The sequence below is a fragment of the Vanellus vanellus genome (genome assembly GCF_965231255.1).
Source record: "Vanellus vanellus genome assembly, chromosome: 3".
Lineage (NCBI taxonomy): Eukaryota > Metazoa > Chordata > Aves > Charadriiformes > Charadriidae > Vanellus > Vanellus vanellus.
This window is the reverse complement of record NC_138907.1, coordinates 34,901,455-34,927,111: the sequence shown is the minus strand read 5'-3', so window position 1 is coordinate 34,927,111 and position 25,657 is coordinate 34,901,455. Positions and strand designations below refer to the sequence as shown.

Here is a 25,657-nt window from a genome sequence, read left to right as displayed (position 1 = left end):
CAAGCGGCCGCGGGGTTGGTGCGCCGCGCCGCTCCCGCGCCCGTGGCGTGCGCCCCCGCGGAGGGGTCCCGGAGGGGAGAGTTTGGGTCTGAGGGGAGGTAAGAAGCGGAGACACCACCGCTGCTGCTGCGGGGATGTTGCCTTCGAGGTAGCGCTTCCCCCTCCCCATCTCGTGAAATAACCTGACCGTTGGTAATGTCAAACAAACTCGGTGCCGCGGGAAGACCGGAGCGGGGTGGTGGCGGTGGGGTGTAGAGTCGGCTCGGGGGAGGGGGAAGGGGGGAACCCCCTTTTCTGAAACCCCAGCCGGGGAGGACGGGCAGGCTCGGCCGCGGGCGGCTGTCCCCGCAACGCCGGGGGAGTTACCCGCACGCTGCCGCTGGCAGCGGCCGGGTGGAACAAGCGGGGCCGGTGGGTTTCCTCTCTTCTTTTCACGGGGAGCCGTGGGCGCCGTGGAGCTGCCGTCCATGCCGAGCTGTGTGGCGGGAGAGCCCGGAGCCGCGGCGGGCTCGGGAGGAGGTTGCTCCGGCAGGAGCGGGGCCGCGCAGCGCACAGGCGGTGCGAGGGGTGGGAAGACGAAGTCCCCGTTCGTTGTGAAGAGCAACGGGGGGCGGTGGGGAAGAGGGGAAGGGGCGATGGGCAGGGAGGGGTAACTGCGGTTTGGTGGGGTTGGGGAGGGGGAGAGACGAGGGTGGAGGTGATGGTAGGAGGGAGAGCAAGGGTAGACTTGAACCTGAGGTTGCGGGCTGCGGAGGGGAAGGGAGGGAAAGCAAAGCTGATGATGGACCAAGTTTACTGTCTGTGCAGCTTCTTTTCAGCTGCTAAAAGTTTTTGAGGTTACTGATCTATACAGAAAGAACAGCGCTAAGATAATCTGTTTAGTTCCCAACTAGGCCTAAGCCTGTAGGGTTGTCTTAGGTATTGGCTTCTGGGTTGGTGTGGGGGGTTTTTTGCGGGTTTGTTTTTCATTGTTATGGGCATTAGGCCCTTCAAGGAGCAACAGGCACAAGTTGCATCGGGGAAAATTCCACTCAGGAAAATCTTTGTCGTGAAGAGGATCAAATACTGAAATGGGGCTCCAGAGAGGCTGGGGAGCCTCCATGCATGGAGGCCTTCGTTATTTGACAGGGTTATTTGACAGGATAAGGCACTGAGTGGCTTGAGCTTGTACCACTGAGCAAACTAATGATGGGGCTGTCAGAGGCAGAGAACCAAAGTGAGGTACCTTTCCAAGCAAAGGGGTCGTCTTTAGCTGGCACAGAACTGGGGGGAGGTGAGAAGAAAGAGGTTTCTCTATTCTCAGTGCTATGATCGCCCTTTGACTTCAGTCTTGCAGTAAAACGTGTACTTTTATAGCCTCTTCTGACACTAGAGGGTCTTATCTGACAACTTGTCTAGAGCAGTGATTGGGCTTGTTGTATGCTGAGAAAACATACAAAATACTTTGGTCAGTCCTAAGTATACAAAAGTGTGGGACGGTTGCTGTTGGGAGTCTTTTCTCAGGTTCCGTTCAGACTAGTGTTATAGGTAATATTTAAAGTAAACTGAAAATAGGACTGTTTAGCAGTGAATAGTAAAATCCAGGTGATAGCAGTCAGCTGCAAGGTCTTCTGGTTTAAATGGGCAACAGGTGTGAGAGGAAGGTAGAACGATTTGATAGAGAGTTGGGGGAGGAATTATTTTGTTGGTGCTCTGACTGCTCTTTTACCTTGTCCTTTCCTCTCTCTCCTCAAAACAAGTGAGAAAGAGAAGAGGAAGCTGAGAAGGGAAAAAAAAATTAAATCCAGAGTTTTTATTTGAGGTGGTGCTTCGTACTTGTCATCATCTTAAACACAGGGTGACTAGAAATTGTTTAGTAAGTGCCTAGATCTTTCTTACTGCATTGAGAGTAGTAAAATGACCAAGAGCTGGTAGCACATGGCTGCATTGCAGACGCTTATTACTAATGACAAGCCTGTGTCCTTTGCCTGCTTGGCATTGAGCAGCAATGCCCTGCTGCTGACAGAGCTGACACACAGCAGGCTGCCGGTTCCCTACCATCCGGTTCTCTCTTGGATCCCAGTTTTTGATGTCGTACTTAGGCTCAAAGGTTTGATAAGATAACCTTGAAGAAAGTAGCTTAAATTGCTGGGAAGAGCAGACAGGAGCTGAGCTGCTGTTCTTAATTGGGGGTTCTGCTCTTCAAACTACCCCGGTGCTTTTGTTCCTCAGGCTGGAATGTGAGTAATACAGGCTCCTGGGTGGAAACACACACAGTTGAATTCAGTGGAAAGGCTGCAGATCTCTTGCTCTCCTCAGCTCTTATTTCTGAAGTGCTCTTTTGTGGGAATAGAATAGTACTCGCATCAATATCAATGCTTCCATTAATTAGAGTGTATGAGTGCTTAAGTATATATGTTGGTGCTCTCTTAATTACTATTGTGTTATTTAGGCTTATTTAGATACAGTTTTCCAAAGCAGCAGTCAGCATAGCTTGTGGGGTTGCAGGTGTTGGGGGTGCATATAGTTACTGCTACTTGCTCAGCCTTCTGAAGCCTTCGGCTGCTGCTTCTACTTCTGCAGCACCTGCTTCGTTAACTGTGGGTATGCAGGATCAGGTGTTTGTCTCAGAGACCGCTATGTTTGAATCCTGATAATCTGTGATGGAAAGATGCGATGTGAGGGGGTGGTTTCGAATGCTTCTAGTCTGCTGTACTCCTGCCACAAGCTTGCCAGGACCATGTGTATTTTGACTTTGTGTCTTCTGTTGTGTGCCCTAATGCTGAGAGAACTGAACTAAGGTTCCTGACCACCACTGTCCTGTAGATTTGTGTTCGTTAGAAGTCATTATGGTAGGAAAATTGCTATTGAGCTTGGCTGAAAAACAAATCGAAAAGTGACCTGGAAACTAGTGACTCCATGCAGAAGCAAGGATGGGGGCTTGGACTGCATTTTGATTACTTGGGTCTTCACCTGGGCAAAACCCCTTCCCTCCATGCTTAGGTTGGCTGGAAGTTCTGCATTATTCTTTTTCTTTCTCTGTTTCCTGCTCCCAAAAGCTTGCATGGAGCTGGCTTTCTTATTGCCTGCGTTCTTGCTAGTCAAGTCTCAGCGGCACATAGTGGCAGTAGTATAGAAAGCAGTGGAGGAAAGGATGAAGAGACAAGGCCTGACACTGTGCCACCTTGCTGTAGTTATTATCAAAGGATACTTGGCTGGCTTCTAGGTAATGGGCTCCTTTCCCAGGAATATCGCCAGGTTCTTCAAAACTTATTATTTGCAGGCCGCTTACATTCATGACTATATTAATATGGCGTAAAACTTTAAATTGCTTAATAGTACAATCACCTAAATTAATACAGATGAATTTGGCATCCCAAATGACTAACACCTTTATGTATTCAGAAAACAATGTCTTTTTTGTTGTTTGCTTTTTTTTAAGAAGCAACTCTAATTTTCTAGAAACTCTATAAAGCTAGTAACCGTGTGTGTGCTATAAAACCAGATGCACTAACCCAGCAAATCTGATTATACATGCTCAAAAGAAGATACTTAATTATTTGTTATAATATCCCAAACTTAAGGGTGGGAGGAGACACATTTCAGGCTACCGTCTCAAATCTCCAAGGGCCAAAGGAGAGGACTGTATTTATTTCACACAGCAGAACAATGACTTGGATCTTCACATTGTCTGATCCAGACAAGTTTAAGTTAGTGAAACAGTTGTCCAATCTTTCTACCTTTCCCCATATTTCTAGTGCCATTACTGCACACACACACACACCCCCCAACTAGGCAGCTGTGTGAAAGACTTTGGACAAGAGTATTTTGAGGTAAAGCATAGGCAGATACCTCTGGGCCCAGAAGGGCATGTTTCATGGCTGTATGGGCAGTGACGCACCTGTAGCTCTCTTCTGTGAGAAGGAAAACTCATAGTCTCAAAGCGACAGAGGAAGAGCTCGGCATAACTAAAACTCCGGCCCTTCAAAAGTTGTAGCTCTGAAGCTGCAATAAAGTTCAGTGAAACTGGGCCTGATACATAAAGCCTAAACATTGTCTGCTGGCTGTCACAGAGATTTTTAAAGTTATTGTATCATATCCTGTTTCTGTTAGCCTGTCAAACTAACTGAGCTTTAATTTGCTGCATTGATTGATCACCAGTTACTTGAGAGGACAAACCGGGAGGAGCTGTTATCTCTGAACTCACAGGGCCTCCGCTAGTTTATAACTTGGAGCGGTCCTTTGGAAAACTGATTGTTTCCTTCTGCAATGCTGTAGTGAAATGAAAGCTATTATCTTTGCATTTGACTTGTTTCATTAAAAGCTTTTGTATTTCTTTTGCTGTGGTAAACCAGTGTATGTACTACCGTCAAGGCTGTCTGCTCAAGTTTCCTTGGCGCAGTGCATCAGTTCTATTAGTTTGTGTCTTAACAAAAGTAAGTTTACACAATAGCAGATGTCTTTGCTATGGAAAAAAGTTGTCTGCTTAGTAGATAAAAGACCTTCTATTTAAGCCCTACAATGTTGTTTTCTTGTGAGGCTGAATTAAAACATTGTGCAGGAACTCCTTTAATTGACTTAAAGCTTCCTAACCTAGCTACCCAAAAAATGACCAAGTTTAGTGCTTGCATCGAATGCTTCCCATCAGAAGAGGGATAAGGTAAATGGTATCTAGAGATCTCTAGCTTGCCAAATGGAAGGTAGCCCCTTCCAATGTCATAGTTCTATACAAAACGTAGCAAATTTGAACTTAGGATAGATGAATGTAGGTTTGCTGCTGGTGGCTGAATACTGTTCTCTGCTTCTTTTTGTTCAGTATTGGAAAGTGATATTTACAAATTGCAAGTACGCTGGCTTACGGTCTGCTGCATTTCAGTAATCCTACAGTGTGAAGGTGGAGGAGCTTATGAAATGTGTGTCGATCTTCACAGGTATGAGGAGAATCTCCAGGCAAAGTTGCATCATCATCATCTGTGGTTTGTAATAATAAGCATGGAAAGTCCACCCCTTCCACTGCTGAAGGAAAGTAGATGACTACTCTTACTGCCATGAACGCAGACCCATGTGAAGGGAAACTCCCTGCAGTTTTATCAGGGCTTCCGGAAGCCTTACAATGTTCCTGGGATACAGTGTGGCAGATCTTTGTGGTGGAGAATGAGTGGATTTCCACCAGTTATCTTCCCCTTAATCTTTATGGTCTTATCTTCTTAAAGAAACAAGCAACAGCCCCTGCCCTCCGATGTATGTGAATGAATTGATACAGCTTGTGAAGTGCAGATGCGATAGCATAAGAATCTCTTTCCCAAATGCTGATGTGAGAGCCTTGTGAGCAACCCCTCACCCCAGGTTCAACTATGGTTCTTAATAGTTTCATTAATACTGCAGCTATGTATAGAATAGACACAGGCTTAATTTCATTTAATGAACAATTAAAAGTGGTAATTGGCTAGAGGAAACTGTAGTTCAAACACGTGGAAAAGAATAGTTCCTTCAGTTGGTCGTTTTACTGACTACATCTTATTGCTGTTTCACTATAATTGATTGTTAATGGATTGCTGTCTTAGTGCAGTCTGGTATTGACTGCTATTTTTCTTGCAATTGATTGCATTTCATTGTTAGTTCACCTTCTCGCCATCTTTTTCCTAAATTGTTTTATGCTGGCTTTCACAGGCACCGTATTTTTCTGCCTTGTGTTCCTCTGTCCATTGAGCTCATCTACATTCCCCTATTCTGTTCTTGCCTTGTGTCACTTGTGCACGTACCCTGCCACTCTCCTAGTGCCTTCTTTGATGCCTTTGGGACAATTTTTGAAAGCTGAATTCTTGTCTTGATGTGGTTTTAGCTGTTGTCTGCTGCTGCCCTTTTCCTGGCTCTGTTGCTACTCCTGTGCATTCTTTCTGCTGCACTACGGGAGAAGTTCAAGAAAGTGAACCTGCTTTCTGATTGTGCCTTGGAAGTAGCTAAAGCGTCAAGATCTGTGTGGAAGAACCTGCTGCAAATGTGAGACTGTGAACTCCTTGAGAACAATTGAGAAGCTTGTGGCTCTTTTGGTGTCCTGCCTTCTTCACAACCTCCTGTTTCCTAAAAGGGCAAGTGAGCATAAGTTAGCTCGCCATCTAAACGTTGTTATACTTGGGGCAGTTTGTCTGCTCACCCACTCGTGCCTCTTATCACTGTTCAGACTGATTTTTCTCCTGCCCTGTCTATAAAACTGCACTGCTTCCACCCCCGCCCCCATGAAGCAGTTTCTTGCCAATTTGTTAGACGTAATATCTTCAGGGCAAACAAGGAGGGGTGTGCGTATGGATGTATCTGCGTAGAACAATTGCTGAAGTCTTGTTCTCTTTAAGACTCGCATTCCTGACTAGGACGTTTTGGTAGCCCCTCTGACGTCTGCAGTTCTGGTGCTGCTCAGCATGTCAGTCTGAAAAATGAGCCATCCTAAAAGGCCTAGCATCAGGGAAGCCAAAACACTTCTGTGACCAACCTAAGGGAAAAGCTCAAGGGAAAACAGTGCTCTCGCATATATCCTTCTCTGAGAGGGAAGAATGGTGGCCACCGAGACTTTTGCACTGAGTGCACCTTCGGTGCTTGGCAGAAGCTTATAGAACAGTCCTCCTACATGAGAGCGTGTTTTTGGGGCAGCGTTGAGTAGTTTAGACTGTGACTTGCTCTTACACATGGATAAGCCAAACGGAGGCAAGAAGCTCAGCTCCCGGAAGAGCTGCCTCCTCAGTGCTCTGGCTCGCTTCATAACGGGTGTTTCTCTGGTGCTTTGGAAGGTGGTCCAGCTCCTTGTGAGCGCGTTTTGTCTGTTGAAGCAAGTTGAATGGCAGCTGATGCCATAACCAGTCTTGACCATGCTGTCTACTAAGCTCTGATAATCAAGGGAGATGTACAAAACTCCTTCCAAAGGAGTGCGTGGATTTTACCTCTTAAAACCAAACTCGGGATATTTCAGGATATGTAGCATCAATCTTACTTTTCCTCTGAATTCTGCTAGCAACAAACTTTTGTACGTTTCTTTCCTATAGGAAACAACTGTCTTATTCTTCCAATTGCTAATATTCCTACTCCCTTTCTGCTCTATAGGTACCAACGCTGCTTGTGGTATTGACCTGGATCTCCTGGACGCGATGTTCATCCTTACATATTGTTTCATTCTGAAGACTCAAAGATGTTTTTTGCCTCAAAGCATGTTCCAGTTGTTTCATTGCAGCTTAACTCTTTGCAGCTAAGTTTCAAAGAGTTTGTTTTTCAGATTGAGTCGCACTTTGCGTTTCCTCATCTTTAATCAGTTCAGTCTTTCTCGGCATCTGAAAAAACCCTAATAAAACGAGTGTAATTGGACTGCATGACAATGTAGGGTGTGACTGGGGGGAATAATGGAGGGATGGCAAGTAGATGACTTCTGAACTGCAGCAAGTGTGACTCAGTCCTCTAAAAAATCTCTTAGAGCAAATAAATCAGAGGATTACCTTGTTACCTTGATGGGTGGCAAAACCCACCACCCCGCTTCAAAAAGACAAAACCAAAAAATCCACCCTAAACCAAAACTGAACTTCCGCAGCATTACTGAACATCAGGGTTTTTTCTTTGAAGTTTGCTGTCACTGTATAAGGCATTAGGAGGATAGTAGGTGAGAGGGTATGGTATGTCCCTGCAATTGCAGAGATCTCATCACCAAATCTTTTATTTTTTTCAAGGTGATATAGTCGGCTTTTAATGGAGAGAAGAAAGGACAAAGGGTCTGTGAGAGACTCTGTTTTTAAGTTGGTTGTTAGATTTGAGGCCACATATGCACATACAAAGCATACAAGAAAGTATCTGATGTGCGTGTTCACAGGAGTCGTGGTGGATGTGGCTGAAGACTGTATGCTGTGCTGCAGTTCACCTCGAAAGCCCCATCTTTGGGGAGGCGTTGGAGACATTAGACTACCCTTCTCTTGACTTTTGTCTTGCATCCTTCTGGGATATTCAGCTCTTTCTTAGCTTTCTGTTGAGTGGAAGATAAATCCTAGGCACAGCATGCCATATGAGCTGTCAGCATCCCAGCAGAGGTTTTTTTTTCCTCCCTCCTGTAAAGGAGACGTAGAACTATTGCAGGTAAAGTAACAGCAGAAGCCTTGCTCCCTTTGGAGGGCGTTTCTGGTCTAGGTTTCTGCTTCTGCAGGTGCTTGGTAGAAATTTTGAAGTATGGGGTTAATTTAACTATTCAACTGTGGTGTGAAAAGCTAGTATTATTTCAAACCTTCTGGGAGAGAGTGACGTGCCTGATATCCGAGGGCTTGTATTATAAGATTAATTTCCTGACATGTGTAGACTCCTGGCAATGCAGTAGCCTTTTCATAGTTTTTCTTCAAGATGGAAATTGGTAACTTTGTTTGCTCCTCTGGCGTGTCTAGAGTGCTGTAGAGAAGCTACTGAAGAGTTGCTGTAAGACACTTCGACATACAGAAAGCGTTGGGTGTACAGAAGCATTGGCAAGCATCAAGTGTCTCTATGCTGAATTGGAGGGGGAAAAGCAGGAAGCTTTCAAAAGATTTGGCTTATAAGTTACAGAATATCCTAATCAAGTTAGTACTTTATGAAATGAAGGAATTTACTCATCCTGATTTGATCTTTGTGATGTTCAGACTCGGTTCCAGTGAGCCCCTTGGGAGCTGGAATAGGGCAAGGTACCTGTCTGGTTTGGGAAGTCCAAAAGCCCATTACCTTTATGGCTGACTGTGATTCCTCTACAGACTGATCGTGCTGAATTTTGTGTCCAAAACCCCAAATTCTGCCCCTTTTGGACAGGGTGAGAATCTGGGTATCAACGCTTGAATTTTTCTCTCGGTTTCAGCAGGTGAAATTGAGTAGGAAGCACAAAGTTTGAAGGGGACACCAACATCTAGGAACTTAACAGCCTACCTCATATGCCCTAATATCACTAGAGGTGCTACTGCTGTTGTGGAAAGAGTCAGACCCTGGAAAACCCCCTACGCTTCCACGTAAGTCACCTTTAAAAGTGTTGTGGATATTGGTACAGCTGTGTGTGGCTTACAAATAACAGATATAGCCCTGTATCACTCCATCAGTGATACTCGGTTAGGTCAGTCCCCATCTTCCTCCTTCAGTCCCATTCTTCCCAAATAAAAATATTCTCCTATACAAAGCTGGTTATACAGAAAGTAGGATGCTTTTATTTTCTATCCCTTGAGATGGGTATAATATTTGATCTGAATTATTTGAAATAGCTATTGGTCTTTGCTTTTGTCAGATGCTGTGGTGTCCTCTAATTTAGTACCCTTCTCCTTTACTGTTTCTTAATGAAGAAAAATTCATCAAGTACCATTTGAAATGCATCATTCTAAGAATAACAAAAAGATCCCATTCCTTTTAAACTCGGTGACACTGCAAGCAGAGTACGCTCTGGGGGAAAAAAAAAAAGACAAAAAGACAGGAAGCTATTACATGCTGTTTTAAGTGCCACTGCGTAGTTATAAATTGCACATCAAATACATTTTTATTTGTAGTGGACTTCTTTCAAAAAGCCCCAAGTCCCCAATACGTACGATTTCTCTAAATTCAGGTATAAAGGTGGTCAGAAACATCCTATTCAAGCAGTATTTTGGAAAACTAGGTTCCAGAAACATCCTATTCAAGCAGTATTTTGGAAAACTAGGTTCCAGAACGTTTGGTGTTGAGAGATGCACTTTAAGCCAGTATCTCGGCAGTGCTGTGTTGTTTATTAGTTGAATCTAGCTAAAGTTGACACAGGAAACTTTTTAGAAAACAAGCAAATGAAGAAAAAACCCTGCATCCAGTCTTATTCAGTTTAGCTCCCCATGGACTTGTAAGGGGCAGCTATTGTTCCTTAAAGGATACCTTCTAATGCAAGTTTATCTGTAGAATACTTTGGTATGCTCTGGATTTGCTCATTGCTCTTTGGGGCTTAAGACACCTGGTGGTAATGAATGAGGCTATTAAAGCTTTCTAGAATAAAACTGATTCTGTTACTGATGATAAGGATAAAAGAAAGTTAGCTTTATAGTTTGAACTCTTAATAGCCTTGCAATACTAGAGGTGGTTATAAATTGCAGGAAACAAAGCTGGGGTTTGAAACTGCGTTTCTTGGTTTCTTACACCAAAACAATTGGTATCTAAGCTACATTGTGATTCCAGCCCTGAGATACGACTGGCTGAGGTTGGAAGGGACCTCTGGAGGTCATCTGGTCCAGCATCCTTGCTCAAGCAGGGCCACCTAGAGCTGGCCCCATGACAGAAAAATGTATTTACTTGTATGTGTCCTGGTTTGAGGTAAAACAGAACCAATTTTGTTCAGTAACTTCGCTTCTTAGCTGGGCCCTTTCTAACTACTGAAATTAACTGCATATTGTGCACAGTGTTCACTCTCTCAGAGTGATAAGACCAATTGTTTATAGCTGATGCCCAGGCATGGTATGCAGAGAGGCTCTTGCTTATATTTATTGCTATAGCATCCACGTGGAGCAGCCAAAGAGCTCTGTATTTCCTAATCTCTTTTCCTACTTCCTTGCTGCTTACAGTAAATGAGTGTTGGGACATCCTCTAACAATTCAGGGAAGCTCTAATCTTTCTCCGCACTCCTACCTTCTTCCCCGCTCTGCCATCCTTCATCCTTCTTAATTAGCTAGGACCTGAGTTTACAAGTGGTATTTCACCACCCAAAACTTTTTTTCAGGATGCAAAGCTCTAATAAATCTCCATACAGCAGACTTGCAATCACCTGATTTGACTCAGGTAGGCCTTTATGTGATTGCACCAGCAATGAAACATTATATGAGTAGGGAAATGGGCACATGGTTGCATGGATTAATCTCTTCCCCTACATATTAATTCTAGAGGAAGCTGTTACAGTTGTACCCTGATAGATTTCTGTAAAAGAAGCCCTGAGTTAGTACAGTTCTCGTTACTTCTGCTTGGTTTTGGCAAACGGGTGTCACAGGCTTTCCAAATGTGAACGGTCTCTTGTTTGGACCTTTATAGTGATCTCCCAAGATGTTCTTTCTTTTCCCAGAGGGAAGATAATAGAGACTGGGGCTGGGGGGAACAGGATGGGGGAGTGTATTGTGAGGAAGCTCTTTCAAGACCTCTTCAGGATAAAATGTTTCTTATTTTCAACAGAAAACTGGAAGGTCTGTGAGGGAATGGGTGGGAAGGACCTTCTTTCGGCTACAAAAAGTAGTTGGGGTCCTCTCTGGGGACGAGGCTGTGACTCCTGTACACAGGAAAGGAGGAGAAGGTGGGTAACAAACTGTCCGTGTTGTTGCTGTAGTGTTCGTGGTTAGCCTGAGCAATCAAAGGAGATGTGCCATCCCAGACAGTGGCTCTTTGTGGCGAGGAGTCTGGCCAAACTGAAACTAGTGACTCACTCACAAGCTGTTCTTTGGTGGAGTTTTCTTTTTTTCATCTGTGCTCTCAGATAAATGTGTTTTTCTAGGAACAGGGAGTGGAATAGTCAGGTAAGAGAAGAAACAGAGGTGGCTCAAGATTTGTGTTCAATGTCGCTGTGGTCCCTATGCAATTCTGGTGGAACATCTTGTGGCTGATAGATGACAAATAATGCCCAAGCTTGAAGAGGGGGGGAGGGAGTGTGTGTTTGCTTTTTTCCCTTGACTATCTTGCACAGAAAGAGTTAAAGTTTGAAATTTTACTCTCTTCATTTTAGGGAGATTGAGTTAGGTGCTTAACATGCCTATGAGCATGTTTTAATTACTGAATAGGGAAATGGGTTACAGTGTCATCTTGCATTTTACATAGAAAGTAGGAGCGGTTGTCACTATTAATAACAAAGTAGGATGACCACACGTGCACTTTGCTATAATCTGTGCAGTAAGATGACCCCTTCCAAAAATACCTGTTTTCGGGAAGGAGCAGTACTGAAGAGCTTTCTTCTGTGTGCACTTAATTTACCGAGTCTGTGTGCTTGGATACTAATCTGATAGGTGCCTTGGAAATAGCTGCAATAGCTACAGGAAGCAGTAGAGTACAAATCCCTCTTTATATCAAGTCAGGGTTGAAGGCTTGTGTTTTTCTGAAAATGTTCTCAGTTTCTGTATAATTGATTGGGGAGGAGGAGGGGTTACAGCTTCACAGTAGACATCTTAATCAATGAGACTATTTGTATTATTAAACAGTATACTCTTTAGAGCCAGGCACTTAATAACAAACTAAGCTGTCAGTCGGTGATACCCATACTACTTAGGGAGCCTAAAGGCTGTAATATTGAGAGAACAAAGCTAATGTAAACATCCTTTATAGTTCATGAGGTTAACTTTCTATTTGCACAAGCTTTTGATAATTAGTTTCCTTCATGCCTGTCCCTTCTATTGCCCTTTGCTTGTCGAGTTCTCCGCGGGTTCAGCAACTCGGTTCGCAGCCTGGCTTTAATCTTCCCTTGTGTGTTGTCCTCTTTGAAAATACTCTATAGTTTTTCTTCAACAGAAGCACATACGGTCCTCTTTAATCTTGACTTTGCCATTCTATCTGAGCTGCTTGGCATAGTGCTTAAATAAAGCTGTAGAGAAAATTCATACGTTCAAGTAATTCCTTAATTTGCCTGTACTTCAGAGAAGGGGAGCGGGAGAGAGCCTGTGTACCGGCCGATCAAGAGAAACTAAATTTCCAGTTAGTGTGCTAGGAAGAACTTGCATAAAAACTCTGAATTCCAAATACTTTCTCTTGTCCCCAAATTACATCTGAGATGATGATCTTTATGTTGATGCTACTTTATGGCCTCTGGAGCTTTTTGGTTCGTTCTTAATTTATAGCTGTTCTTATTCTTCCCTCTTTCTCCTATTTTTGTCATGCTGGAAATATTTGGAGCAAAATCAAGCTCTGGAAATAAACAGATTTATTACACTGTTCAAAGTGTCTGTATCCTGCTCAATGGACAGCTGGGATCAGCACAGAAGAAAAGTGTTTCTTGAAAGGCAGCATGGGCAGCAGACTGTATCACTGGGAAATGAGAAGATAACTTCATAGCAAATTTGTAGCAAGCTTGGAACACTGTCAGTATGGGATGACAGGCAGCCGACATGGAAATATTCAACTTCCAATACCATTGCGAGCAAACTGTTTTGCGATTATTTTGCAATGCTCATCTTTTATTTAGTTTTATGGTCCAAACTGGAAAATAAACTATTTGAACAGTTGGGAACGGAAAGTGTCAGCCTGCATTGGTCTTAACTAAATCACTTTCTTTTTTAGCCTTCATTTCCCTCTCATCTGTCTCTGCCTCCACCCCGGCGCCTTATGATTTTGACCATTTCTGGTCCAAGTAATCTGACAAGTGAAATGTTCTGCGGGTTAGTGTCCTTTCCGTTAAAAGTTTTGGTAGAAACAAAGCAGACGAGCTGGCCAGTCTGCTCTGTGTTTGTCCGGTTGCTCAGGCTGCTCATGTAACGGGCTCCTCCAGGGAGCGCGTCCCAGCTCTGGCCAGAGTTGTCTTCCTGTCCTCCGTAGAGTGAGTTACTGCCTTTTTCGGTTGTGTTGTTTCTTTCCTTGAATTCCATAAAATGGACACGTCTGAACAACTCCAGGTAAGACTGAGGTTTTTAGGATTTCTTTATTTCTTTTTTTTTTTTTTTTTTCCTCTCCTAAAACACTTGTTTATGTAGTGATCAGCCTAGTGAGATCCTGTACTCAACTCGGGCCTTGCTGGGTTGTGATGGTGAGCGTTGGTGTTTCTTTCGGTTTTGAAAAGCTAATAAAAATGTCCTTTTTTCTTTTTTCCATATTTTTTTTTTAAGCATTCTATATAGCTACATGAGTCTTTATCTTGGAGATAGGAAGCGCAAAGGATGAAACTTTAATGAATTCATGACTCGCTTATTTTAATAATTGGAAACTGTTGTGTAAAGGATGTTGAGAGAGGTTTGCAAGCGCAAAACATTATTCACAGGATCTGAATAAATCTTGGTTGTTGTAAAGGAGGAGAATGCACCTTACAATGACCTGAACAGAAGCTTTTGCTGCAGGTTGTTGGAGCACAGTGCTTTTCATGTACCATTCTAGCCTGATTTTAGCTATGGGCTTTAAAAATATAATCAAAGCTGACCTTTCTCTCCTTTCCTTTACTTTCCACTTAGCCCTTAGAATTCTGTGTGGGTATCAAGAACGTTTGGCTCGCTAGCTAAAATCTTAATTGCAGCATGTTCTACAATGTGTATATATCCTGTGTCAATCTTAAAGGTCTATGTGATCTACTGACTAAGCCTTCATAGCGTTTAAAACTTGTGATTTTATTACTTGGTGATAAAGAATAACGTGGTTTATTTTGTGTGTTTTGTTGATGGTCTGTTTTAAAGGAATATCGATGATGGCTTTCAGCCTTTTGAGAGCTAGGTGTGACAGAGTAATAACATGTGGAGAGAGAATCTATGGTAGTGAGTTTCTTTTAAAAGGTGCTCGTCTAATAAAACTGCGAGAGCATTTCGGACAGCTTTGGAGATATTAATCTTAAGGTTGAGATTTGCTGCGTTTTCGTAACATAGAAAGTAAAACTGAATTTCAGCATTACATGTGGGTGTATGTATAAGAAAGGAAGATAATAAGGCTGACAAATTTGGACAGAATCCAGTTATTAAAGTTAGGAGGTGAATAGGGCTATTAATGCTTCCCACCTGTGAATCCACTTACGGTCCTGTGCTTTGAGTCATACCTTCCTAGACTCCACCTACACTCAGTAAGAGGGAGAGGAAGAAGACGGCAAGAAAGGAAAAAGGCAAGAGCCGTGTAATGCTGTATTCTCTGGGGGCTTTGGAAGGGTGTAAGAGGAGTGGGTGTGTATCCACACACGTGCATGTGTGGCTGGTGTGATGTTTGTGCAGAACTCTCCCGTACAGTGGCTAGGTTGCCTACTTTAAATTTAAACGTTTCAGTGAACTTTCTGTCCTCAAAAATCTATGCTGCTAAAGGAAAAAGGGGCCTGAGGTAGAAGAGGAGCTGTTGTCTGTGGTATATCAGTGTGCTACCTTGCTAGCTGTGAGGAACAGACTTATTTTTTGAACAAGGTAGTCGGGCATGAAAGCTTTTACCAATCTCTAGAAGCAGATGTGATATACAGCCCTGATACTGCAGCACTTCCATCTACAGATTTTGACTTGTTTACCCAATCCATTCCCTCTTCTAAGTGGAAAAGCAGAAAGAAATGTAAGTTACCATCTGCAGCTGCACAGCTGAAAGAGTAAAAATTATGTCAAAGGAAAAAATCATCATATAAAAGTACAAATACTTTTAACTTTGAGGTGTTTGAGATTCTGATAGTGTCCCAAATACCTCCAGCTGTTGTCGTCATCTTCTGTAACAACTTAAACCATTGTTGTAAGAAATGGAAGTGATGGCTAAAATAACTCCAGCGATAATGTATAACAAAAAGGTAAGGAAGCTGATGGGAACAGGTACAAACCAACAGTTTAAAAAATGCTGATGAAGGTTAAAGTACCTGAAAAGTTGGTGGCAGCTGGGGCTAAAGACAACTGGCTTCTTTGTCAGAAACCAACTCAGTCTTAATAGCGGCGGGGTGGTGGAGTCTGGCCTCCCCTCTGCAGGGCTCCAGAGCAGGGTGATGGCACGGTGCCATATGGTAGCAATACTATGAAAAACTCAATTTGTGTTTTCTTTCACTGGTAACTATTGGCTTTTTAATCTGATACTCACCCAACAGTGTTGTAAAAAGGCAGAAAAATCATCTAACATCACAATTACTAGCTAACCTGTTATTTAGGGAAAATTGAATCAGGTGTATTTTCGTTACATCAGCCCCATTTTGTTAATTAAAACTGTTGTGACATCCTTCATGTTTTGCAAGTAATTCCTTTTAAGGAAACTTATTTGCACGGTTAATTCAACTCAAACTAGAAGTGCAGAATTCAATACTGAGGGTAATTAACCACAGTAGCAGCTTGCTGAAGGGTGCAGTGGATTCTTTGTCACTTGGAATCTTCAAGCCAAGATTAGATGTGTGTCTGAGTGGTATTTTCTGGTTAAGGTAGCAGGTGTGAGGTGGATGGAGAAGTCAATGTGAGGCTCTAGAAGGTTCTATGCAGGAAATGGATGAGATTATTATCATGGGTCCTTCTGGCCTCAAGGTCATCGTGGTTGCAATGTACCATTCCTAGCAGCAAAAGGTGAAAAATCATGAGCTGTCTAGTAACGAGCATAGATGAAGAGACCTTAAAGGCTGGTTCTCCAATAGTGGAGGTCCTCAAGTCTTTGCTTCTTTGTGAGTAATAAACATTCGACTCCTAGCTTAATGTTTTTATACAAGTAGTGGGCTTCATTTTAGGCTTTTCTTAGTTCTAAGATGGTGGATAATTAAAGTCATTCTTATGCCTCGCTGTGAGCCGTTGCTTTTTTCTCCGCTTCACAGCACCTCTTATCCTCTCAAACATTTTGTCTGTTTAATTTTACTCTGGAGAGTTTGCCTGTCCGGCTCACAGTGTGATGGCACGCGTGCTTATGGTGGCATAAGGAGAAGAGGGGGGCGAGGCGTGGGGGAGGAAATCACAGCCTTTCTCTGGGGACAGAGAAACCACTTCTTTCAACAGCAGTGCTGGTTTATGCTGCTTTAAATGCTGACAGTTATGCTGTAAAATGACTCTGCTCCAGAAGTATGTCTGAAGGATGAACTGAGATGTAACACGTAAAAATCCTTTGCAGAGCAAGTTAGTTCAGAGAACAAACTTTTCCTCAGAAAACACATGTCAAATAAACAGCAGTGGCTTTAAGTTCCCAAGTTTTTTCTCTAGCCTCTTCTCTGTGAATCTATTCTGTTCCTACAAGTGCTGCTTGATTTAAGGTTAGTGTCAGATGGGAAATATGTGGCTGTGAAACTACTAACATGGAACTAATGGAATGATTTTAATTTCTTTAAGTGACCTATCCATTTTCAGCTTTATTACTGCATGGTCACTGCTTCCCTCGGTGCTTTGAGAATTGGAGCTGGGGGAGGGGAAGCTTTGTGCACAACTCAAAATACTCATTTTGACAAAGGTTAGAGACTTGACTGGAGGAGCAGCTCTTGCTTCTGTGTTTCCATTTGTCCAGGCTGGACAGCTTTCTTGAGAAGCTCTCCGCATGTTTTTGTTTGCTTGGCTTATGAACTTGTTTCACCCTGCCCTTGGGCTTTATCCCCTCTCTGAAAACCGATGCGCTTGCTGCCTGAATGGCGATCTGCCTCCATTGCTCACATTTCCCCGTTGTTTTGAAAGTGTCCCCAAAGAAGGTTGGGAAGAAATCTAAGTTCACTCAGCTTTAACATCAGCACAGTTGCAGTTCTTGCCCCTGTAGCGCAAGCCGTAAACCTCTTTAGCTCCATATACCTCTACGAGAGTATGGAAAGGAAAGAAGGGCTGAGGGGAGGCAGGCTGATTTCCATGAAGAGTTTTGACTGTCTTTGGCCGTTGCCACAGCAGAGTTGCAGGGCTGAAGGCTGTGATGTCTGCCAGAAGTAAAGGAATATGATCTGACCCTGGGGCTGGTAAGGACTCTGAATGAAGAAAATCCACTGTTTTCCCACATATCGGGAACATTATGTTGTGAGACTCCAACTGAGGAAGATCAAAGCCTGCTAGAAGTGGCCTGAAGATGGGGGAGGGATAAACTTCTGAAAAACTAGAGGTACATCTTGCATCCGAGTTCCTCTCTTCTGCTGCTGTTGGGAGGCAGAAGCATGGTAGCACGTGGGATTGCCTTGCAGAACTAATGCGTAGACCCTTTGCTACAGATTCAACTTGTGCCAAGATCTATGGGCAGAAGAGGGAGTGAATTAGTATCTGAATAGTATGTATGTAAGGTTAATGCAATGGAGGCAAGAGTGTAGAGGAATAGCGAGAACAGGGAGTTGATGTATGTGTGATACTGAAATGGGTTGCAGGCAGCTTGCTCAATTTAGTTCTTGCCCAATCAAAATACTCGGAGAGGGAATTGGGAAAATTGCTGTTCTGTTGTTTGAGAGACTCATGGTGTAGAATGTCTGATAAACTGGCCTGATATTGACTACTGAAAGAAATGTTTGAGGATTGTTTTTCTATTAAAATTCTTAAACTACAAAATCTTCTGAGCTCAAGAGAAGGGTGTACGGAAGCAAGATCTCAGGATTAAGTTTACAGTAGGATTTTTAATTTTATTAACTTCTGTGTCATCTACACACGCGGCTGTCATGGTACTAACTTCAGAGAATTGACATTATCATCATCTTCTTGGGGAACTGGGAGAAGAAAGAACTCCCAGAGTCTGATTGTGTCTTGGTCACCCATTTGCTTACTGTACCACTTGGCATCTCTCGAAATAATTTCATTCTGCTGTCCTTCTGAAATGAAACTAGAGCGGTCTTTTTGAAAGAGGTATTGTGGTAGACTAATTCAGATTTGAGGAAAAGTCTGATCTGATTCCTATAGTAGTAGCGTGGTTCACAAGTTGCTTTGCAGTCCTAGAGTAAGGAAAGTCTGTGATTCAACTTGACTTGCCTGTCTTTCTCTAGTCTGCTTCCCTGGCTGAGAGGGACTGTAAGAAAAATGGGAAGTAATCTATTCTGGATAAGTGTGACAAGTGCTTTTACTTGTGTAAAGGGGGAGAAGGAGAAAATGTTACTGATCTTCCAAATCATTTGAATCAAAGGTGGTAACATAACATGGTTATGATGAAATACTGAACCAGCTAAGAACTGTTTGGAACTCCTTGATTTCAATGTCTTCAGCCTGTTTAGTCATATGGAAAGCTCTAAAAGAATCAGTCCTATATCAAAAATACAAAAAAAAAAAAAAAAAGGGAGGAAAAAGCTAATTTCAATGAATGTGTTAATGAAGGCTTCTTTCTGGTTTTAGTGGCTTTCATTCCTGTGTCCTTCAATTAGGTAAGTTCTGTCTGATTGTAACTTTAATTGTTGTAGAAGACAGGGTGATGAGTGCCCTCAGAGAATGAGAAAGCAGAAAATTTAGGTTTTAGGTTGGAGCTGTTCTATTTTTGCCTTCAAGGAAGCTGAATTGGCCTCTGCGAATAAAAGCAGATGTAAAACTTTGCAGAAGTGAAAGCAAACATTGTAGTGCACTCCTATCTGCTGTTGACCCTTGCTTGTACCATCACTTCTGGAGAAAGATGACCGTACAGCATTAGCTACCGAGCCCTCACAAATGCAGCAGGCTGTTGTCAAGTTAAGATGATGCTTTAAATTGCCTCTCTGCTTAGAGGCTTTCAGGAGCATAGCCAAAAAAAAAAAAAAAAAAAAGCAGCCATGTATAGGGAAGGTGAACTCTTCTAAGTTCTGTTTTAAAAGAAAGTAGAAGGAAAAGGACGTGGGAGGTGGAATGGAGGCAGGAATGCAAGTTCCATGTTTGGGTGGCCTCTGGAAGTGGTAATGTTATCTGGCTCCCTCTGCCTAGGAGCACCGCTCTAAAAACACTGCTGCAGTAAAATGTGGTACCGTTTTTTTTTTGTTTGTTTTTTTTTTCTTCTAGCTTGTGCCTCCCTATTGATTTTGATGTCCAGGGACTGCAAGATCTTCCCCTGAAACTTTGGATGAAATAAAATGATCACCCAATGTGGGCTTATCTTCGCGCATGTTGATTTGGTCCTCGTTTGTCAACCTGTGTGTATTGACATGATCAGAGTGCAGTCCCTGGGTGGCATCTCAGCACACGTTTTTAGTTTGTCCTATTACTCTTCTTTTTGTTTGTTTGTTTTTGTTTTGTTCATTTTCATGTTTCTCCATATTGGGCTGCGTTAAGATTGTAGCCTTTATGCAACATTGCTCCTGTCTTGCTCTTGACAAATCAAGCCCTTGGAATATAACACTTGGCAGCCGTGTAGGTTGAATGCCGAGAAGTGTAAGGTTATACGCGGGCTGTAAAACACCACACTGCATCCAACCAAGTAAATGTGAACTCTACGGTATACGATGCAATACTGCAATGATATTGTTGTAGGGGTTCTGTCCTGTCATTGTGTTATGCAAAGGTGTACCTCTGTGTTGCCTTTTATTTAGTATTTGGAAGGAAAACAGATGACGTCTGGAGAATGAGCTTCACTGGCAGAACTTCTCTTGTATGCTCTGTTCTCAAATGTGTCATAGCTGTTGATGAAAACACTAGCAATTTGCGAAGGCGCTACATATAACTGTCTTGGCAAGGGGATGGGTAGGCGGGACACAGCAATACGGCAGATAATGGGACAGCAGAACTTGAGCCACTGTGACAATGAGCTGCTGAGGGAGGTAATTCACATTAGTTAAAATACAAATAAACTACTGCTCTTAACTAGAACTGCGGAAGCCGTACAGATTTGATTGCATTTTCTCTAGCGCTCTCTATACAACGGCAGATGCACTACCCATACACTGGAATGTTTTGTTTTGTGTGTGGTGATGTTTTTTTCTGTCAAATCTTTTTTTAGCTGGAGAACTAAGTTTGTTTAAAAATTAAAAAGTGTAAATGGAAATGCATTCAGTGAGAGAAAGGTCTGTGAAGGTTAATGTGTCTGATTTAGTTGGGGTTCTTTCTTGTTATTAAGCTTATTGGAGGGATTGCAGGGGTGGGATGACAAACTGGTGACCAGGTTTACGCTGCTATAGGATTTGTGATCCTGCGAAAAACTCTCTACACCTTGCCTTCTGATGCAGCACGGTGGCTCTTTAAGAAGAGTGACTGTTAAATAGTCATTTGAAAAGTTGGGGGGAACTTAACTCCCTTGGGACGCTTTGGTGTGAAAGGTGAAAAGATTTAGAGCTTTTCTTGCCTAGTGAAAATACAGGTTATTTACAACAAAGTGATGTTCTCTCAGTCCCTGGGGTTATCAAGAAGATTACTTTTGGGGTTGTTTTTTGTTTGGTTTGTTTTTTTTTTTTTTTTTTTCAAAATCCTCTTTATTTTTTTTATGTGTGTGTGCTTGAAAACTCAAATGTTGCAATTCTCTGGCTCTGTGGGACTGCAGGCTCTGTCTGTCTCTTCACTCAGCCAGCTCTGGGACTGGGCTATTGCTGACTGTTACAGAGAAACCAGTCAGTTACAAGTTTAAGAAACAGATCTGTTTAAATGCGCTTGGTTCAATATATCATAGAAACCAGCTTAAGTAATTGCATTTTAAACCACAGCAGGAGCAGCCAGAAATCCAGCTTTGACAGATGTTCTTTGCTTTGTTTTGCTTCAGGAGCTCAGAGACCTTCAAGATGAGTCAGTTGCCCAAATGCAGGCATCTAGTGCTGCTACGGTATTCAAGACCCTGTATGGAACTGACAGATGCCATGTAAAGTGCAGGGGAAACCTGCACCGCTCTGCAGCTGTGGGAGGAGACAAAGCAAGGCCCTTGTGCGTGTTGAGAGGAACAGCAGGTGCCTGTGATCAGGCATCTGAATTCCTAAATCTCCTGCTTTTTCAGCCCTATATGTCCCTCACTGTCCCTGTACTCCATTGTGATAGTACATAGCAGTGTCCCTCGGGTCTGTATTGGGACTGGTACTGTTAAATATCTTTATTAATGACGTAGTGGGATTGAGCGCACCCTTGGCAAGTTTGCAGGTGACACTAAGCAGAGTGGTGCAGTTGATTTGCTTGAGGGAAGGGATGCCATCCAGAGGGACCTTGACAGGCCTGTGTGAACCTCATAAAGTTCAACAAGGCCAAGACCAAGGTCCTGAACCTGGATCAGGGTGATCATCAGTATCAGTACAGACTGGGTAATGAATTGATTGAGAGCAGCCCTGCAGAGGAGGACTTGGGGGTACTGGTGGATGAAAAATTTGACGTGAGCTGGCAATGTGCACTTGCAGCCCAGAAAGCCAACCATATCCTGGGCCACTTAAAAAGAAAGGGTGGCCAACAGGTCAAGGGAGGGGATTCTCCCCCTCTACTCTGCTCTCATGAAACCCACCTGGAGTACTGCTTCCAGCTCTGGGTGCCCAGCACAAGAAAGATGTGGACCTGTTAGGGTGGATCCAGAGGAGGGCCATGAAAATGATCTGAGAGCTAGAACATCCCTCTTATGAAGAAAGGCTGAGGGTGCTGGGGTAGCTCAGTCTGGAGGAGAGAAGGCTTTGGGGAGACCTTATTGTGGACTTTCAATACTTAGAGGGGGCTTATAAGAAAGATGGAGAGAGACTTTTTACTAGGGCTTGTAGTGAGATAAGACAAGGGGTAATGGTTTTAAACTGAAAAAGGATAGATTTATATTAGTTAGGAAAAAATTATTTAGTATGAGGATGGTGAGCCACTGGAACAGGTTGCCCAGGGAAGTTGTGGAGGCCCCATCCCTGGTAGCGTTCAAGGCCAGGCTGGATGGGGCTTTGAGCAACCTGATCTAGTGAAAGATGTCCCTGCCCATGGCAGGGGGATTAGAACTAGGTGATCCTTAAGGTCCCTTCCAATCCAAACTATTCTATGTTATTATGACATTTTTAATGAAATGCTGAGTTCTCCTTCCAGTAGCATAGGCTACGTTTTGTTTCTAAAATGTGTGAGGGTAGATCTAAAGCACTTCTCTCATCTTCAGCTTTGTAGCTTGCCCTGCTCCCACAACACTGCTCAACTTTGCCTTTGTTCCTTCCATAGTGTTTCTAGTGCTACACCTTTTGTATCTGTCTAAAAATACAATTTACACTCTTTATTCTGCCGGTTTGCTTGCTCTGTTTTATAACTGCATCAATGACAGTCCTCTTCTAAAGAGCACTTCACAAAGCGTGTGTCTAGATTTGCAATGCAAAGTAAAATCTCCTTCTACAGGAGCCTTATGATCATTTAATTCTCATCAGTGCTGGCACAGTGTGTCTCCCACTGAAATTGTGGGATTGTTTTCTGCTCTCCAAGAGTTCGGGAGTTAGTTACTTTTGAAATTTGCTTTTTCCTTCTATCTCTCTGCATAGTTGCTCAGTAGTTTCTCCTGTCATGTTTACGACTGGCTCATGTAGTGCATCCTTGACAGCAACATTTACCAGAACGGATGAAAGACACTGTAATGAAAATACATATTCTGGTAACAACAGCTGTCAATCTAAGTATGTGTCTGCTTCAACTGTAAGCATATGGATTCATGGGCCCTACAATGACCAAAGAGGAAACCTCTTTCCAGGCTGGGAATGCTCTTCATGGAGCTGAAAAACTTTGCAGGTAACTGTTCTCGTCCCAGGTCTGTCCATCATTGAAGACAGAAACAGTAGAATAACCCCTGGAGCACAGGTTTGTAACGCATTTTCAGTCTATGCTACCTGGCCTACAGGAGTTTGATTTTATTTATTTATGTCTCTAGAAGATTATGCTTAATTTTGTAGCATGCTGAAATATTAGGCTGTACTTTATTGCCTTGATTTTGAGGCTGTATGTTACGCAAGTTGATTTAGGTGTTGAAAATGTTTGCTTTGACATCTGTGCCTCTGAATGCCAAATACTTTGCCTTGATCCAGAAAATGCTAGGGGCCAAGAGATATTATTCCCATTGAAGTGCACCTTGTCAAAACAAAAATTTCAGGCATGGGAAGAGAAAACTGGTCAGTTTGAAAGCACAGATGAAACGTCCCAGGACAGACCTGGGATGTTTGGGCCCAGAGTGGAAACCCTTGTGGTCAGGGTGGAATTCTCCTGCCTGTTCAGACAGCTTATATGTTTGGAACGACTTAAGAAACAATAAGTCAGCTGAACTGGGAGCTGCCTGTACCTAGTCAACAGAAGTACTGAGAGCAGGAATGTGCCTCAAGTCAGTTTTGTCGTCTTTCTGTAAAATGTCTTATTTGGCACTCTGGGCAGAAGCATTTCCAAACCTTCTTTAGGAGATGTGTATGCTTATCCTTTTTTCCTTAATCTAGCAAGAACAACTCTTAAGAATGAGGGGAGAAGGGGTGCTGGTGGCTGGTGCCCTGTGCTAGTATAGGCTGCTCTGGGATTGAGCACAGCCAACCCTTCCTTCTGAAGCTGTGCAGGTGTGCAAAAGAGGCATGACAAAGGCACAAGGGCAGGCGGGCCAGGATGTGGCACCATGGGTGCAGTGTTTATTTTCAGCTGAGACACAGAAATCCTGAGATTCGTCCTCCGATTTCAGTCAAACAAACAAAAGAAGAACAACAAACACCACCAAAACCCCAAACAAACAAAAAAAAACCCTTCCACACAGGTATTTTTATACATATTCTTGTCTTTGACAGGAGCGGTGTTTGTTCTTTCAGGATGCTCTTTGGATGGGCTGAAATACTGTTTTGAAGCTGCTCAGGCAGAGGATGAAATGTAATGGGGGGGGATTTTGTGTGTTTTGGGACGTCATTGAAAGCCCAGTGTTACTGTTCAGGACTGGAGGTGCGCTGTTAGTCTGGGCTGAGCAGCTCTGAAGAGACAGGCAGTGGAGAAGCGACTCTTCTGTGCATCGATCGGATGTGAGTGCCTGATGAGAGCTTGCTCGTGCAGCTCTGAGTTCAAAAGCTTGATGTTGTGCAACCTTGAAGTCTTAAACCGGCGACAGAATAGAGGGGTCTCCATGGTTAGACAGCTGGTGAAACACTGTTTTCAAGACCTGCCGTTATCGAAGTCCTGCGACTTTTTGTTTTCCTTGAAGGTCTCATTGTAAGAGCTAAGCTGCTGCAGCTGAAGAGGAAACTCCGCTGGCAGATGTTGCCAGGGAGTTTCTCACTGAATCCAGTAGCCCCTTTTGGGGGAGCTCATTTGCTGCTTTTCACTAGCAGGGAGGACGCTGAAAGGTTTCTTTTTCTGGCACTCTCGAGCTACTGAAGTCATTGGTTCATTAGTAACTAAGGAACAGAAGTGTTTACAGGAAAAGCTCCTAGAAGCTGGCAATAGACTCTTCTCTGAAAGAAAAGTTGTTTTGATCCCCTGTTTGTTTTTTCTAAAGGGTAAGGGATTTGTCCAGAGTGATCCAACTGCTGATGGAGTATCTTGTAAAATATGACTTGGGGAGCATAATTAATGTTATATCATCTGATCAGTCAAACGGCCCTTCAGAAGGGACCAAGAATGATGACTTTGCCTCAAAGGGTCGCTTGGTCTCGCATAATGTCAGATGACTACATTAAAGTCTGTACTGGGCAACATAATATGGGAAGAGAATGCCATAAACGGGGAGATCTGGGGGTGGTCAGCCCTCCTAAAGTATGATCTCATTTTATGGTCTTTGGAAATGGTATTGCTCAGGTATCTTCAATAATACTTCTTTTGTACTATTTATAGTAGAGGCAGCACTGTCATTTTTTAAATGTACCGCCTCCTTTGGCATACCTTCAGTACTTAAAGGACAGTAACTGGACTGTTGGAGATGTTTCCTATAATGGATTCAGATTAGCTCATTACACAGAAGTTGAACTAAGTAGTTATAAAATCAGATTAAATCCCATCTCTTTAGGGGAGCCGTTTGAACAATAAAGCTTGCTCCCATGCTAACGTATTTCCAGAATCTTTTTTGGTTTTCAAGAAGCATTGTACTTGAAGGACTGATCCTCACCAGGATTAGTTTGTCATGGGGTGAACAGTGGGTCAAAGGACTCATATTAATATGAAGTTCAATGTTGGGTGTTTTTACTTAGTGTTGGGTTTTTTCTGCAACAGTTAAAGAAACATAACTGTTCTTACAAACCGGTGGTTGGAGCATGAACATTTACAGGACTTTTTTGACAAATTTATAGTAACTATTGCGAAATTGGATCTTGACTGATGATCTTAGGGAGGTA

At 43.1% G+C, this 25,657-nt stretch overlaps 1 protein-coding gene across 1 annotated transcript in view; it reads left to right on the top strand.

Annotated features, from left to right (window-relative positions):
• Positions 1–467: 467 nt before the first annotated feature.
• Positions 468–25,657, top strand: part of GLP1R (glucagon like peptide 1 receptor) — a gene marked incomplete at both ends in the record, with an annotated part of 92,002 nt that continues 66,812 nt past the window's right edge. Inside the window, 3 exons of the mRNA XM_082480245.1 lie at positions 468–558; positions 4,796–4,910; positions 24,826–24,988. Of these exons, the coding sequence (XP_082336371.1) occupies positions 468–558; positions 4,796–4,910; positions 24,826–24,988 (369 nt within the window). The remainder of the gene's footprint in view (positions 559–4,795; positions 4,911–24,825; positions 24,989–25,657) is intronic.